Below are 16,274 nucleotides of genomic sequence, written 5' to 3'. Positions count from 1 at the left end.
GAACGTCTTGTGTCGCGGCATAATGAACCTCTAGTCTACTTCTTAATTCCTTATCCGAGTGTCCACCAAAATGTTTTGTGGTCCAGTGTTTTCGAACACAAGTGCTTAATCGGTTGGTTTGGTGGTGCTTTGGCACAATAGCATGGAATGAGGTATCGGTGTCGGTATCGGTATCGGTATCGGTATGGGTATCGATTTGGTCAGATCGTATCAGTATGGGTCGAGGTTGATATCGATACTTGATTGATCTTGGATCGGGTATCGATATCGGATCCGATCATGTTACATTTCTTAGCATATATAACTCAAATTTACGGAAAAATATCCTCATCATTATGTTTTGATCAAAATAAAGTTGATTATATGGTAAAATAAGATTTTGTGAATTTAATAACAAATGAATTATTTTAGGAAAAAACGAATTACTGAAATTGGATGTCAATATACGAAAAGGTATATCATTAAATCTAACTCTGAAATTTGATTTATAATCACCATAAATTATGGGAAAAAGAACTCTCTGCTGGAGTGTCCACCTGTGCCTAGACACATGAGGGGCAAAATGACGACCCCGCTTGATGCCCTCGCACGCTCTCCCATTGGCCCTTGCATTGGTGGTGGGCCACGCTCTCGAATAGAAAACTCTCCCCCAAATTTTTTTTTCAGATATCATATATTCTAGATTTTCAAATCATTTATAGGGTAAAGGCTAAGCATGCTGACATTGTCCCTAGCGCATGTCTTCACGCTCCCACCTTCGGAAATGAATTCCCTGTCCTCTCTGTCCCACCTTACCTATTCGGGATATTTACTATTCTTTTTTTTTCGGTGAGAGGCATAGTTACCATTCACTAGATTGCGGAAGCGAACATCATGCCCAACCCTGTCACTTGTTTTTAGGCCAAATGTTCTCTGTGCCGAGGGCGCAGGTTGTGTCCAGACATATGGGAGTGGGCAAAATGACCACCTTGCCCCTTAAATGGTAAGCTCATGTGTTAGGGCGTAGGCTGCGCTGCGGCACGGAGAACATCAACCCATTTTATTAGCAACAAAATATGATAAGGCTCATGTTCTCTGTGCCGCAGCGCAGGCTACGCCCAGACACATGGGCTTGCCACTCAAGGGAGCAGTCGAGAAGAGTGGTCATTATGCTCACCCCCATGTGTTTGGGTGCAGCCTACAACCTCGGCATAGAGAACATTCTCCCAATGTGATATTAGAGATACTCCCTAGCGTTGCAACATAACCGAATCTTTTACTCATTAGAAATCAAGGAAAAATAATGCTGTCCGGTCGCGTGCAAACTACGATCGGGCAACGTTCTTGTTCCTTAAAAACTATTAGGTATTACTTATTAGAGGGTGGACCAAATGGAATGTTCTTCCGGGCAAACCCATGCTTCGCAACGCGTTTTTGTTCCGATTGATCCGACGAGAGAGTGAGTGGTCGATAAATCGAAGAGGATTGAGGATTGAAGGCTGAAGAAGAGTGGATACATTGTGAAAGGCTATAGGTTTTGAATGGGGAGATGGAGAGCTTCGTTTCTCCTTAAACACTTAATAACCAGTTCCCAAACCATCCTTCACTCACCCTGTACTCTCCTTAGAACTCCTCCGTTGCTACCTGTTTCGAGAACAGGAATCCAATCATTCGGTAGTAGATTCCGCTCTGCAATTCCATATCCATCTGCTGTTTATGACGACGAATTTCCAAGCGGGAATGTTGATTTCGGCCATAAATACGAGGTGGAACCCAAGGAAGAGGAGGAGGTCGGAAAGATTCTAGTGAAAGCTTATTTCCTCTGTACAAGGTATATAGATCATTTTCTTTTTGGTGTTTCCCCTTTTTCATCAGTTTGCTTGTTTTTTTTTTTTTTCCTATCTCAATTTTCTCGTTTCAATTTCTTGTTATGCACTGCACATCCATTATTTCTAGGAAAATATGGGGTTATTTAGTGTTCCTTTCAATTAAATTGGAATTATGATGGAAAGCTTAAGCTATCTGTTTGATTTACCCTACAGTCGGTAAGGGCTGGGTTTGCTGGAACCATATTCCAGCTTTCTAGCGAGCTAAATCCGACCTTTTAATAATCAATCCTCGACTCTATAGCATTGCAAGCTAACAACCAGCAGAAGTTTGATCGTAGTAGGGTGCAAGCTGATAATACCACTCTGCACCTCAACCTCCAGACCAGAACTGTTATTTGTAGAGCTTTTCCAATGGCTTATAACCATGTTCCGAGTGACTCCATGACATACTTCAACCTCCAGTCTAGCGCTGTTATTCCTCCAAGCTTTCCAATGATTTATCTGATTGTCTCATCTTAGTTGTAAAATAAGGGTCTTGGTACTTCTCCATGTTACATATACACAAACACCCCTTCCAAGTGTGGATCTGAGGCTTGTTGGCCAAGGGTTAAAGTGCTGTTGCTAGGCAAGATTAGACCCACATGCCTCCTACTCGTAGTTGTCATGGCGCCCAAGGCGAACACCATATTATAGGTATATTTGCCTTATTGCATTCATTTTTTTCATGTCCCAGGCTTGTTCATCATATTTCAGTATATTTCCTTCATCAGCTGGGTATGGGCACCTTGAAACATTAGTCGATTGGTTTGTCTTGGGTATCAATATGCTCCTTTCTCCTAGGTATCGCTGGCGAATGCCTTGACAATTCCTACTTGAAGAAATCGTTTCACTTTCCTATAGTTCCTCTGGAGACGGGCATTCTTAAGGAATAGTGATCTTTGTAGCCTTTTTTAGATTCTTTGATTCCACCCTAAACCTTTGGGATAAGGGGTTCACTTAATATTTGTTGGCACTTCCTTTTTTTTGTTTTTTGAAGGGGGAAGGGGAGGGGAGATACTTGTATTTTTGTCTTTGTAATTGAGTGTATCTTTGACAGTGGACTCCCTCCCTCATTCTTATCCCTCTATGTTTTTCTCTGTTGGGTCCTCTTGATTTGCTTTCTCAGATTCATGGTTTTGGCAGTATTGATTTGAAGAGGATTCAGACCGAGAATTCAAGCAATGTTGTTCCACCTTCTTCTCGTTCATCAAATTATATTGCTCTCCGATATTGCAATTTCCCCTCGGAAGTTAATGTAAGCAGATACAAAGATAACCCATGTTTCTATCTATTTTGTTCTTAGTTAAATTGGTATTAATTTTTATTTTTATCATGACAAATAAGTAGTTTTTTTGGGGGGCATAAATACATGAAAATACACAAAGGTGGTTGTCTCTCCACCCCCTGGTGGTCTCTCTCTCTTTCTCTTTCACATTGCCTTCTCATTTGATACTTTTCTGGGTCATGCCTACAAGATACAAAGTGGAAGGGATAACCATAAGACCAACCAGGCTATTTGGAGTGGAGTGTTGGACAAGATAGATGAAAATGCCTATACGAGTAATGTAGTAAAGAATGGAGATGATAATTAGTCTGGTGAATAACCAGGAGGATAAGATGAAAATGTGAATTCATTCAAGGAAACTCAAGGTTATTCTTAACCACTGACAAAATAAGAGAGGGTCAATTGAGTCATGCACAATGAAAACAAACCACTGACCATTGAGAAGGTATGATTTGGTTCAACTTGAGTACTTGGTAGGTTCTCTTATTGTAGTGATTAGATTTAACAGAAGATGTTGACAGGATAGGCTGGAATGCAAAAGATGATTCACTTATTGGAAAAAATGAAGAAAAGAAAAACAGAATTATTATTCAAGGATAGTAGTGATGATACCTTTGATAGGCCCGGGATAGCCTTCCATCAATTTCTATTAATAAACTGTCATGCAGCCTAACCTTATCACAATAGGGAGGAAATTTTTGTTTTGCTTAAAATTTTCACTTTTGACGCTTCTCTGTGGGGCTTGAAGGTCATATCTCATTACTTCTTGGCTCATTCTTCTCCTCAGATTCCAAACCCGGAAAAGGTTTTTCTTTTTCTTTCTTTCATTAGTATTTTCTTATCTGCTGAACAATCCTGGGATTTCTTGAGTATTGTGATGGGCTCTTGTTTTAGCAGTGAGGTGTTCATTCCCCAAAATTAGCTACTGGTTGATCATTTTCATCTGTCCTGCTCTGTGAACTCTTTTCTTGACTATTAACTTTGGTTGTTTAGACCCCAGTGTACTAGCCCTAATAATACATTAAAATCGTCCATTTGGTCCGGCTTTTGGGTTATGCCATATCCATTGGGCATCCTATTGATTGATGACCCAAGTTGATGTGCCAGCAATCCATGTGTTGATTAAGGATTTGTATTTTGAAGTATATATATGGTTGATGTCATTTTGATATTGAGACCTTTTGGTTTTAGGGTGCTGGCATTGTAGACAATGGGAGTCGCTGCTGTTACATGGTAGTGTTCCAATATGGATCAGTTGTCTTATTTAACATTGCGGATGATGAAGTGGAGAGTTATCTGGAAATTGTTAAAAGGCATGCGTTTGGGTTGATCCCAGAGATGAGAAGGGATGGTAAGTGCCTACTTTAATTCGCTAGATCCTATTGAAAACGCTCATTTGACTTTATTCATAAGTCATATGACTAATGGGTCTGTAAGACGTTTGCTATTTCTAGTTTACTTACAATTTTGTACCAATTCTTAATTTTCATTTCCATTGCATTCTAACAGATTATGCTGTAAAAGAGAAGCCACTGTTGGTGGAGGATATGCAAGGAGGGCCAGACTATATTGTTCTAAAATATCTGGATATTGATGGGATACGCATTATTGGAAGTGTTCTCGGCCAAAGCGTTGCTCTTGATTATTTTGTTTCCCAGGTGGTTTTGTTTGAAATGCCCAAAATCCATTTTCGTTGAAATTTACGAGCAATTTTAATTATATATATGACTTGGTGGCAAACCTGTGAGGTTGCTCGTGAATTGATTATATGGTGGAGAATCCAAAATTCAAGGACTTTGCTGCCTTTGGGGCCTTTCCCTTTAATTATATTATCTTATGGGCAGCTGCCCAGCCTGTGTCTATCTCTTTCTTTCCCCCTTTAAAATGACCCCTGCCCCTCCTGTATGATGCCACGTCCCCATTGGTGCCGCTTGCTAGCGTTCGGTGCGGCACATGGGCGCGTGCCTATCCCTTTCCCTTATCTTATTTATAAAATAGTTGAAAGCTTTTTTGGGATTCCACATCATTGTAGATGGTAATATCCATTTTATAATTACTTGTTCTTGGCACAGATTGATGATATGGTGGAAGAATTCACAGATATAAATCGTGGTCTGGAGAAGAACGGTACCTTCACCATGGACAGGAGAAAGCTCTTTCAACTTGTTGGGAAGGCAAATTCAAATATAGCTGATGTGATTCTCAAAGTCGGTCTTTTTGAAAGGTATACTGTCTATTGTTCAATATGAAGTTGTTGCTTGTTATATCCCTGAATTCTTTTAGGGCTTCCAAATCAGCTGTAGAATCTTTATCCCTGCAAAGGGATAGGCCTTGGCTCAAAGAAGCCTCTATTATGACCATCTTAACCATTTTTGTTACTTTATCCAATTACATGGGCTTAGATACCATGATGATTGAGTTGATGTTATGAGCCCCATCATTGAAGTAATTTGGCTGAGTTCCAAGTTGAATGACAAGTATTTTGCTTGGTTGTACTGTAATTCTTTTTTATGTAAGGCTGGATCACGAAGGACCTAGCCCCAGGCAGGATCTTCTTGAACAAAGTTTAATGCTGGTTTGGTCTTCAAAACTGGGCAATGATTGATGAACTTGTAGCAGATATTCCTTAATTGATTGCAGAACTTGTAACAGATCACACAATGGTAAAAAAAAAAAAAAGAAGGAAAAATAGAAGATAGGATAGAAGAAGGATAGTTTGGATTGAGCCTCTCACTCTCTCCTGGGTCTCTCACTGTACCAGCCTCTCACAGGAGCTGTCTCTCACAGCCATTGCACAAAGCAACAGTCCAAGTTTTTTTTTTTCAAAAAATCTAAAATCGTTGGCTGACCAATACAGTCTCTTGCCTTTATTTATAATTAAGACATGGTTACAAAATAGTAACTCCCCTTTTGGCTATTGGGAAAGATTACAAAATAGAAACCAAACGAAAATAGAAAATAAATCTAACTAAAAGGAACAAAGGACTGAAATAGAAACTTAAGAAAATAGAAATTTCTAAATAAAAGCTAAGCCTACTTTCTAAATCTGAAATTAGAAACTAGTACTTACTTGCTAAAACTGAATTTTGAAACTATCTAATCTCCTAATATAATCAAACTGGGAACTCAAAACAGGAACAAGGTAAACCAACATAGCTAAAAGAAAAGGAACAAAGCTGTCCATATCTTGTACTCTATGCAAGCTGTCCATATGTGCCCCAAAATCACTTTTTGCATGAATAGTAACTCAGGTACTATTCATGTGAACAGTAATTTCTATTTAAAATAAAATTTCTGTCTTGATCCCTTCTCTTCTTCATGCTTCTACTTGGACTGGGGCTGCCTTATGTGATCCTCCATTGAACCAACAAAAACCTGCTACATCATCAGACCAGGCTGCCTCTCACAGCAGTTGAATCCTACAACTACACTAGGCTGGTTTTGGGACTTGTTCCTGTGGCTCCACATGGACCTATGGTCTACATCACTTTTCCTCACTTATTAAAGTGTATTGTAACTATTTTAGTGCTCTATGAAATACCCTTGGAACCTGTACTATCGTATAGGCAACCCAAGAGGGGGGTGTGAATTGGGTAATATGGAATATTGGCCCAAATTCAAAATTCCTTTTATGCTATCTCAAAACTTCAACAAATGTTAGTAAACAAAATCACAACTTAATTAGATGAAAGAGATAGAGAAATAGAGAGAGTGCACACACCAACTTTATAGTTGTTCGGCACGGCCTCAATACCATCCTACATCCACTCTTCAAGCTCCCAGCTTGGAATCCACTAATACACTCTTCTTGCCTGTAGGAGAAGCACCTTCACAATGATAGTTTTCCGGGATGTATCAGCCCTCGCAATGATCACCCCGTGATCAATCCGCACATTAAGTTGGGGACTCACTTCCCCTTTACACAATCACAATAAAGTGATAAATCTAATAGCTAAGCAAACAAAATATAAGTTACCTCTTTGAAGGCAAATATACAAGATGAAGCTGAATCAATCAATCCCCAATGCTCAAATGCCCTTTTTCAAATGCACATATGATCATCAAGTTTTAGCTTGATAGGCTGTGGAAAATCAAGTTTCAGACCAACAAGAGTTTCCCCACCATCAGTCCTGAAGTCTTTTCTGACATCTTAGCATTTCCTTATTTATAGAGGAACTTTCCAACAATCAGATTTCTAGCCGTTTTACTCTCTGATGCTCTATTTTTGAATCACCGGTCGACCGCTCAACATAATCAGTTGGCCGCTATCATGTAGACTGGATTTGAACACCTCTTGGATTCAACCGGTCAATCTTTCGATCGGCCGTTGCATTGCCCGTCTGCATAATGAGTATTCTCAGTAACCACCAGGGCATGTACTGTTCGGCCGTTGTATGCTCACTGGTTGTCCGCTCAATCGATCACCAACGATACTTTTGGCATTTTACCAATATTAACTCATATCACTTGGACATATCTTTAAGTTAATTCAAATACCATGCATGGCAAATGAACCGTTATAAGGTCCATAACGGTTACCAAGGGGCTAAGTCAAGGTTCATGATGAATATCAACCATTAGGTCAATTTTGACTTAATCTACACTATTAACCACCATAGTTGTCATGGCGTCGCCATGGCGTCCTGGCGCTGGAGAAATGGCCATATCGACTTACGCCATAGTGTCTGTTTCCCTAAATCTCTTATTTTAGCCTTGCTCTCACCATTCGGTTGCCAACAGAATTTTGGGGCTATTTCTCGTAGGTCTGGGCGATTCATCCTTCCAAACCTTTGGCTCAACCCCTTTCAACATTGAGGCTCCATCGCACATCAGACCTGCACCTTCATTACTACCGTCAGATTTGGTTCAGTTCCATCGATCTTTTGGTTGCAAGTTCTTTCAATTAGATTCTTGGTGCCCTTGAGAGAACAGGTTGTGGCCACTCTTGCCTGAAGCTTCGTATCGATTGGGTTCTTACGAGGAAGGCCCACCTTCGAAATAACTTCCATTCTACCACTGGGTTATGGTTCCTTCTTTGGTTGAGGAGTCGTGAGGTTGAACAAGACTGAATTCCTTTGTTTTTTGTTTCTCGATTTCTTATCTACTAAACCCATTTTCCTTAGTTCCCAACATTACCCTTTTCTTTTACTTTTATTCCCACCATCTATTATTTTTCATTTTGTTCCAAGTATACCCTTTACCCATCAAACGTGCTAACCCACTTCCTGGTTTATTTTCTTTATTAAATTGATTTCCATTAATTACAATTCTGCCACTCCTCCTTTACAACTTCAGATTAATTACAATTCTGCCATTGCTCTTATAAATCTTGATTTATCTACTAGTTTGCCATTCAACTTTGGATTTAATTACAATTCTGCCATGGTCGACATGATCGCCATGGCGGGCGACGTGTCGATATATCGATCAGACACCCCTCCACCGACTTGGATCGCCGTGACGCCATGACAACTATGTTAACCACCTACCTTAGGTATTCCAATTTAGGTTTTTAGGTGATTAGATAAACTTGAGCATTTGGGATCTTTACATCCTAGAATAATTTATGCAATCACAAAATAAAAATTTGTCCTAGGGACACATTCAAGCAAAACTTGGAATGTTTTCAAGTCTTGGCTTGAGTTGCTTGAACCACATGATGGTTTGGCTTGATCTTCAAGTTGTGCTTCACCACTCCATGACAAAAAGTCTCTTGAGCAGCTTGATATCTCTGCTTTGATGCTTGGACACGAGGACACACTTCTCAATGCTTGGAACCTGGTTACTCATTACAATATTTGGAAGAGCAAATAACTTTTTCACACAAATAGATTGTAAGCACCAAAACATATAAACTGTTAAAATTATGTATTGCTCACTCAACAATCTTTGCCTCAATAGAACCTTTACGTATTTATACTCCTATTTGCCATGTGCTAAGGAAGTGATTTAATCTGTCGTGTGCTAGGGAAGAGATTTAATCTGCCATGTGCTAGGGAAGAAGTGTTTCAAGTAAATATGTGGACATAATTAAATATATGTATGATGGTATGGTGACTAGTGTAAGAACCAGGGGGGTCAAGGTAGTGAATTCCCAATTACAGCTGGGTTACATCAAGGATCAGTTTTAAGCCCTTATTTGTTTGCGCTTACTATGGATGAATGTTAATCAGAGACATCCAAGATGAAGTTCCTTGGTGCATGCTTTTTGCTGATGATATTGTTTGATGGATGAGACAAAAGCTGGAATTAATGCTGAATTGGAGTTATGGAGATCAACCTTGGAATCAAAAGGTTTTAAGATAAGTAGAATGAAGGCAGAGTATATGGTGTGTAACTTCAGCAACTTCGAGACAGAGATGATGAGGTGGTGAAAGTTGATGAGATGGAGATTCCACAAAGTGATCATTTTAGGCATCTAGGATCAATCATCAATAAGGAAGGTGATATAGAAGATGATGTCTCATAGAGAATTAAAGTAGGATGGATGAGTGGAGAGGTGCATCCAGAGTGTTATGTGATTGACGGATTCTTTTAAAGCGTAAAGGAAAATTTTATAGGACAATCATAAGACTGGCTATGATTTATGGCGCAGGGTGTTAAACAGTTAAGAAGCGTCATATAGATAAGCTAAGATGAGGATGTTGAGATGGATAAGTGGCAAAACCAGGAAGGATAAAATAAGGAATAACATATTAGAGCTGATTTGGGAGTAGCCCTGATTCAAGGTAAGCTATGAGAAAGTCGTTTGAGGTGGCATGGCCATGTTAAACTGAGAGGCCTTCGGATGCTTTAGTTCAGAGGAGTGACTTGATTCAGATTGAAGGTACTAAAAGAGCTAGAGGCAGGCCTCAAATGACCATAGGGGAAGTGGTGAGGAAAGACATGCATAGTCTAGGTCGTGTTTTAAGTATGACGTCGAATAGAGCTGATTGGAGGGCAAGAATCCATGTAGCTGACCCCAATTAGTTTGTATAAGACTGAGCTGTAGTTGTAGTTGTTGTGTTCTTTTTCTTTTTTACTTTTATTATTAATATTTTGTCTTTGCAAGGATCCTTGTTCTCCTATGTGACAATGAGTGATAAATAAATTAATGGAATAGTTATTAGAGATTCTGGAATGCCACCATGTTGCAATGAGGTCTACCCTCCAAGAACCCTTTTAAACATCTATATGTGTGGGAGGCTCACAGATTTGTTTGGGCTTGATATTTACCTCTAGTTTAGGAAATCTCTTTCCTTGGAAATGAGCCTAGTCAGATCAATAAAATCATCTTTTCCCATCATTTTCCCCCTTTTTGCATTATTTCTCATCCTCTTGTGATAGTTTATCAAGCATAGTTATCAAGTGGTCTTGCTTGGGTCAGTGCTCTGCATAAGCCAGGTCCCAGTTTTGAAGAGAAAGAGAGGGGGCCGAATGGTGGATCTACCTTATTACAAGAACACCAATATAGGGACTTAACTTTCATTAGCTTCTGAATCTGTTTTTGTGGAGGCATGGATTCTGTTGTTCTTCCCATTGGCTAATGAGTGGCATGGCACTAGAATGTGATTTCCTGACATGAATTTTACATGATGTAATTCATCAGCTGATGGGAGTCAACTTTAGAGACACTTTGTTACTGTGGTATTGTCACCAAGTCTCACCTTTTCCCTGAGATGGCCATCGATTTCAGTGACTGGCTGAATTCTTTCAGAACACTGCAAGACGGTGTGTAAAATTTGTACCTGACTTGATCTCTTTCTGTTGGATTTTCACCTAATATAACCCATTAAACTTTGCTGAAAGTAATCATATCTTACTCCATGGTGATCATTATACAGGCTTAAGTTTTCAAACATTGTCCTTTCTCCTTTATTCAATACTGGGTGAAGATTATGAGTTAATATGCACAGTTGGGTTTCTTGCTATTCAGATCAGAAATAGCTTGGAGGGATGCAAAATATGCTCAAATATTGGACTACCTTCGGGAGGAGTATGAAGTTGCACAACGTTTTGGAAACCTTAATTTTAAATTGAAGTTTGTGGAGGTATTTTCTTTACTCTCTTTTCCTTTTCAAATCAGTGTTTAATTTGGCTCCAGCTTGATAAGCAGCTTGGTTTTGGCTCTGGGTCCAGAGTCCTAACTTCATGCTGATGATATAATGTAGGATCCAGCTTTATAGTTAGGTCCTATAATGGATCGATGTTGTTTGGGAGACCCAGAGTTGGTTTATTGTTATTTACGTTGAGAAGTTGGTCAAATAGTTAAAAAGAACATATAGAATGTTATACTGATTCTAAATATTTTAGTAAAACAGAAAGTACTAGGTGTTATTTATGAATATGAAATTTTGGCCCGACTACAAAACTTCTGCAACCATGGTCAGGGATGATTTTTTATGATACCTGTTTGGTTCTTATTTTGCAGCACAATATTCATTTTCTTCAAGAAGTTCTTCAGAACAGAAGATCAGATCTCTTGGAGTGGTGTATAATCGTCCTGTTGAGTATTGAAAATGTAATAGCAGTATATGAAATTGTCCATGAATCAGCTGCAGCCCCTCTCTGATAAAGCAGAAGGGAATTTTTTTTTGCAGCCAAATAAACTACTGTTAGAATGCCTACATCAGATTCTGAAAGGCAGTTCCCCAATATGCACCCTATTTTTTGCCTTACAATGCAAAGGCCTTACTGAGATTTTCTTATAGAACCTCTCTTCCTCCAACTCCTCTCCCCCCCCCCCCCCCCCAAAAAAAAAAGAAAGCAAAAAAAAACCCTTAAAATATAAAAAAGAAAGGTTGATATATATATAAATTCATGAAAATAGCTATCATGCACTGGAATTTGAAGGAGTCATCTCCTGCCTGGACATTTACTATGGAACAAATCCACGTCTGAGCATATCCTCTTTTGAGTGCAAAATTCTTTAGTTCCTTTGCCTGGGAGGTATATTTAAGGGCGTCATTCGTAGGATTGGATCTTGTTTCACCATTGGTTCCATGATCTTTTCTTACTTCCTTGCTTCTTCCCCATTCTTCCAGGACCGATATCTGGGCTTGTAGAGATCCCTTGGATGGCCTCTAAAATCCATCTAACATTGGACAGGTACAATTTTTCATAATGTGTGCATTAGATGGTATTCTGAGTAGTACCCAGTGCCCTTAATCTCTGTTGCAACCTACTTTATCTTCTAAGGTGTCTAAGATATGGAACAGCATTTTGCCTACTTTTAAAACACTTGTTTGTGGCAGAATCGGTGATGGTAGTGGTCCATTGATATTTGGAAGGATCCTTGGATTCATAAGATAGAAAGGCTTTAATGTTCCACCATCAACCCATGTGAATCAAATGTTTGTTAAAGTTAAAGAATTGATCATTAAATCACTATTTTTACAATGTCTATCTCTGATTTTGTTGTGAAAATTCCTCAGTGTTACTCCTACAAGGATCAATGGGAATTCTTACAACTAAGTTTTCTGCATCTTATTTATTTCTGAACTCCGAGGTTGCTTCATTCTATGCATCTAGTAATGATTCGTTGTTGTGGAAGACCCTTAAGAAACACTTCGGATTCACCTCAAGTTTAAAGTATTCCTTTGGCGAGTAATGGAGGACGGGCTATACTATTTAAGTGTCTAAATAATGATACCACCTGTATATTGTGTCACAAGGATGTAGAAATTGATTGGCATATATTCTTATCTTGTGAGTTTCTAAGAAGATATGGGCTGCAGGTTAATTGGGATTAAGAATATGATTTTTGGTGTCACCCTTCCTAGACCCAATAAAGCCCAATCTTACTCTAAACCATTTCCTTCCATTCCTCCCAAACAAACTTTCATTCAAAATCCTTCATCAATCCCTCTAAACCTGTTCTCGTCAAGAAGGTAACCCCAAACCAGATGAAAGAAAGGAAATCCAAGGGCCTCTGCTTCTATTGTGATGAATTTTATGTTCCAAGGCATAAATGCAAGCAACCCCATATCTTTATGCTCTGTGGGGAAGAGGAGTTAACAACTTCATCTGTTCAATTTCAAGAGGAACTGTCAGCTGTTCATCTTGAAATGGACCAAGGAGGTGATCCAGTAGTGGAGATATCATCCTATGCCCTAACGGGAAGTGCTACCCAACATACTCTCAAGCTTCAGGAGTTTGTGGGTAAGCAGTCATTTTCTATTTTAGTGGGTAGTGGGAGTACGCACAATTTCATGGATCCTGTCACTGCTCAAAGGCTAGGGTGCTTATTAGAACCTACAACACCTATGATGGTGGCAATAGCTAATGGACAACAGATTATTAGTGACTCCAAGTGTAATCACTTCGCTTGGGTAATGCAACAAAATGCCTTTGCTACAGAACTGAGGATTTTGCCATTGGGGGGCTGTGACATGGTCTTAGGTGTGCAGTGGTTAAAGACTTTAGGTCCAATTTTGTTTGATTTCCATCAGCTGAGCATGACCAACAAAGGGAATCAACAGCTTACTCTTGCGGGGATTGACAGTGATGCAAGCTTGAGTATGTTGTCAGGTAATTCCTTGCAAAAGTACTTGCAAAATAACTCTTATGGTATTATGGCTCAACTATGTTTAATCACAGCTACTGCCAATCCAACTTCACATCCCATTCCATCATCCATTGACCATATGTTATCTCAGTATCAAGACATTTTTGATGAACCCAGCAGCCTTCCTTCTCATCGGGACCTTGATCACCATATCATTCTGAAAAATGGCGTGGAACCTATAACTCTTCGACCCTACCGATACCCATTCATCCCAAAGAATGAAATAGAAAAACTGGTAGCAGAAATGCTAACTTCTGGAGTCATTCGAAATAGCCAAAGTCCTTTTGCTTCTCCAGTCCTTTTGGTTAAGAAAAAAGATGGGTCTTGGAGGTTTTGTGTGGATAATAGAGAGCTCAACAAAGCTACCATCAAAAACAAATTTCCTATACCCATTATAGATGAACTCCTTGATGAGTTATATGGGGCTAAATGGTTTTCCAAACTTGATCTACGAGCAGGTTACCATCAAATTCGAGTTGCTGATCAAGATATCCATAAAACTGCTTTTAGAACCCATTTGGGTCACTATGAATTCATGGTTATGCCTTTTGGACTTACAAACGCTCCTGCCACTTTTCAAGCCCTTATGAATTCTATTTTTGCCCCACATCTTCAGCAATTCATACTTGTTTTCTTTGATGACATTTTAGTCTACAGCCCTGATGAAACTTCTCATATTAGTCATCTTCAAACCACACTTGATATCCTCCGAAAACACCAACTTTATGCCAAAAGATCTAAATGTCAATTTGCTATCCCTGAAATAGACTACCTAGGTCATGTGATTTCTGGGGAGGGAGTGGCTGCTGATAAATCCAAAATTGAGTGCATGAAGAATTGGCCAAGACCTCATTCTGTCAAATCATTGGGAGGATTCTTGGGTCTTACTGGTTATTACCGCAAGTTTGTGAGAGGCTATGGTATTTTGAGTAAACCCTTAACAAGTTTACTACAGAAAAATGCCTTCAAATGGGATGATGCAGCTGAGGAATCTTTCCAAAAATTAAAGGAGGCAATGACAACTACTCCTGTTTTGGCATTACCTGATTTCTCAAAGGTTTTTATTTTGGAAACCGATGCATGCAATTCTGGAATTGGAGCAGTCCTCATGCAAGATTCTGGCCCCATTGCCTATTTCAGTAAGGCACTAAGCTCAGTACACCAAGGGCTTTCAACGTATGAAAAAGAACTCATGGCTGTTGTGACCACAGTCTCTAAATGGAAGCAGTATCTCACTGGACAACATTTCATTATACGTTCTGATCACCAGAGTCTCAAATACTTCTTAGATCAAAAGATTTGCTCTATTCTTCAACAAAAATGGGTTGCTAAGCTCTTGGGCTACGATTATGAGATCCATTACAAAAAGGGAGTTGAGAATACGGCGGCCGACAGTTTATCTAGACTCCAAGAAGTTGAAAATTCTTGCTATGCCTTAACCTCGTTAGTTCCCACTTGGATGAAGGAAGTCGAAGCAAGCATTCCTGAGGATGATCATGCTCAAGCAGTCATTGCAGAATTGATTTTGACTAAGATGGGTCCTCATATCCACTCTTATTCCCAAGGGTTTCTTAGGTGCAAGGGAAAGATTTATATTGGAGAGCGCACTCAATTGAGACAACACCTCTTTCAAGAACTTCATGCGGCTGGTATAGGCGGACATTCTGGTACCCAAGCTACTTCAAAAAAATTACAGCGGTCATTTTACTGGCCTGGATTGACAACTGCTGTGAAGACTTGGGTCTCGGTATGTGACATTTGCCAAAGAAGTAGAAGCGAACATTTGGCAGTGCCTGGGCTTTTACAACCTCTGCCTGTACCACAACAATTATGGCACCATATAGCCATGGATTTTATTGAAGGTCTTCCCAACTCAGCTGGCCAAGAAGTTATTTTGGTGGTGGTTGATAGTTTGAGTAAATATGCTCACTTCATCGCCATGCCTCACTCTTACACAGTTAGACAAGTAGCCCAGAAATTCTTTGATCAAGTTGTGAAATTACATGGTATTCCCTCTAGTATCGTTAGTGATCGAGACACAGTTTTCCTCAGTAACTTCTGGACCCAATTGTTTCATTTGTTGGGTACCACATTATGCCACAGTTCGGCTTATCACCCTCAGAGTGATGGGCAGTCCGAAAGGGTGAATCAGTGTCTGGAATGTTATTTGAGGTGTATGACTGGTATTCAGCCAAAGAAATGGGCGAACTGGTTGAGTCTAGCAGAACTATGGTATAATTCTTCGTTCCATTCTGCAATACAAATGTCTCCTTTTGAAGCTCTATATGGTTATGCTCCTACCCCATTGGTAATTCCACTAGAAACTTCTAAGGTGGCAGTCGTAGCCCAGCTCTTGACAGAAAGGAAGCTTGTTTTGCAGTTGTTGCAGGAGAAATTAAGTAGAGCCCAGAACCGTATGAAACACTATGCTGATCAACACAGAAGTGAGAGAATTTGCGGAAGGTGACTGGGTCTTCCTCAAGCTTCAACCTTATCGACAACAAAGTTTGGTGAATAGAAAGAATTTGAAGCTATCTTATCAATTCTATAGTCCATATCAGATTATATCTCGAATTGGCAAGGTGGCCTATAAGCT

At 39.5% G+C, this 16,274-nt stretch overlaps 1 protein-coding gene across 2 annotated transcripts; it reads left to right on the top strand.

Moving 5' to 3' along the window:
* Positions 1–1,437: 1,437 nt before the first annotated feature.
* Positions 1,438–11,819, top strand: LOC122638384 (protein RETARDED ROOT GROWTH, mitochondrial). Of its 2 annotated transcripts, none has more exons than XM_043831311.1 (7): positions 1,438–1,810; positions 2,991–3,102; positions 4,324–4,483; positions 4,642–4,790; positions 5,205–5,356; positions 11,048–11,162; positions 11,543–11,819. In XM_043831311.1, the coding sequence occupies exons 1-7, from the start codon at positions 1,521–1,523 to the stop codon at positions 11,681–11,683; spliced, it is 1,119 nt and encodes a 372-aa protein (XP_043687246.1). In that variant the 5' UTR covers positions 1,438–1,520; the 3' UTR covers positions 11,684–11,819. The 2 variants fall into 2 exon arrangements, with proteins under 2 accessions (XP_043687246.1, XP_043687247.1); XM_043831312.1 differs by having other exon boundaries at positions 11,473–11,602.
* Positions 11,820–16,274: the final 4,455 nt, after the last annotated feature.

Source organism: Telopea speciosissima, chromosome 8 (genome assembly GCF_018873765.1).
Source record: "Telopea speciosissima isolate NSW1024214 ecotype Mountain lineage chromosome 8, Tspe_v1, whole genome shotgun sequence".
Taxonomy (NCBI): domain Eukaryota; kingdom Viridiplantae; phylum Streptophyta; class Magnoliopsida; order Proteales; family Proteaceae; genus Telopea; species Telopea speciosissima.
The sequence above is the reverse complement of the archived record's forward strand: the minus strand, read 5'-3'. Positions and strand labels throughout refer to the sequence as shown.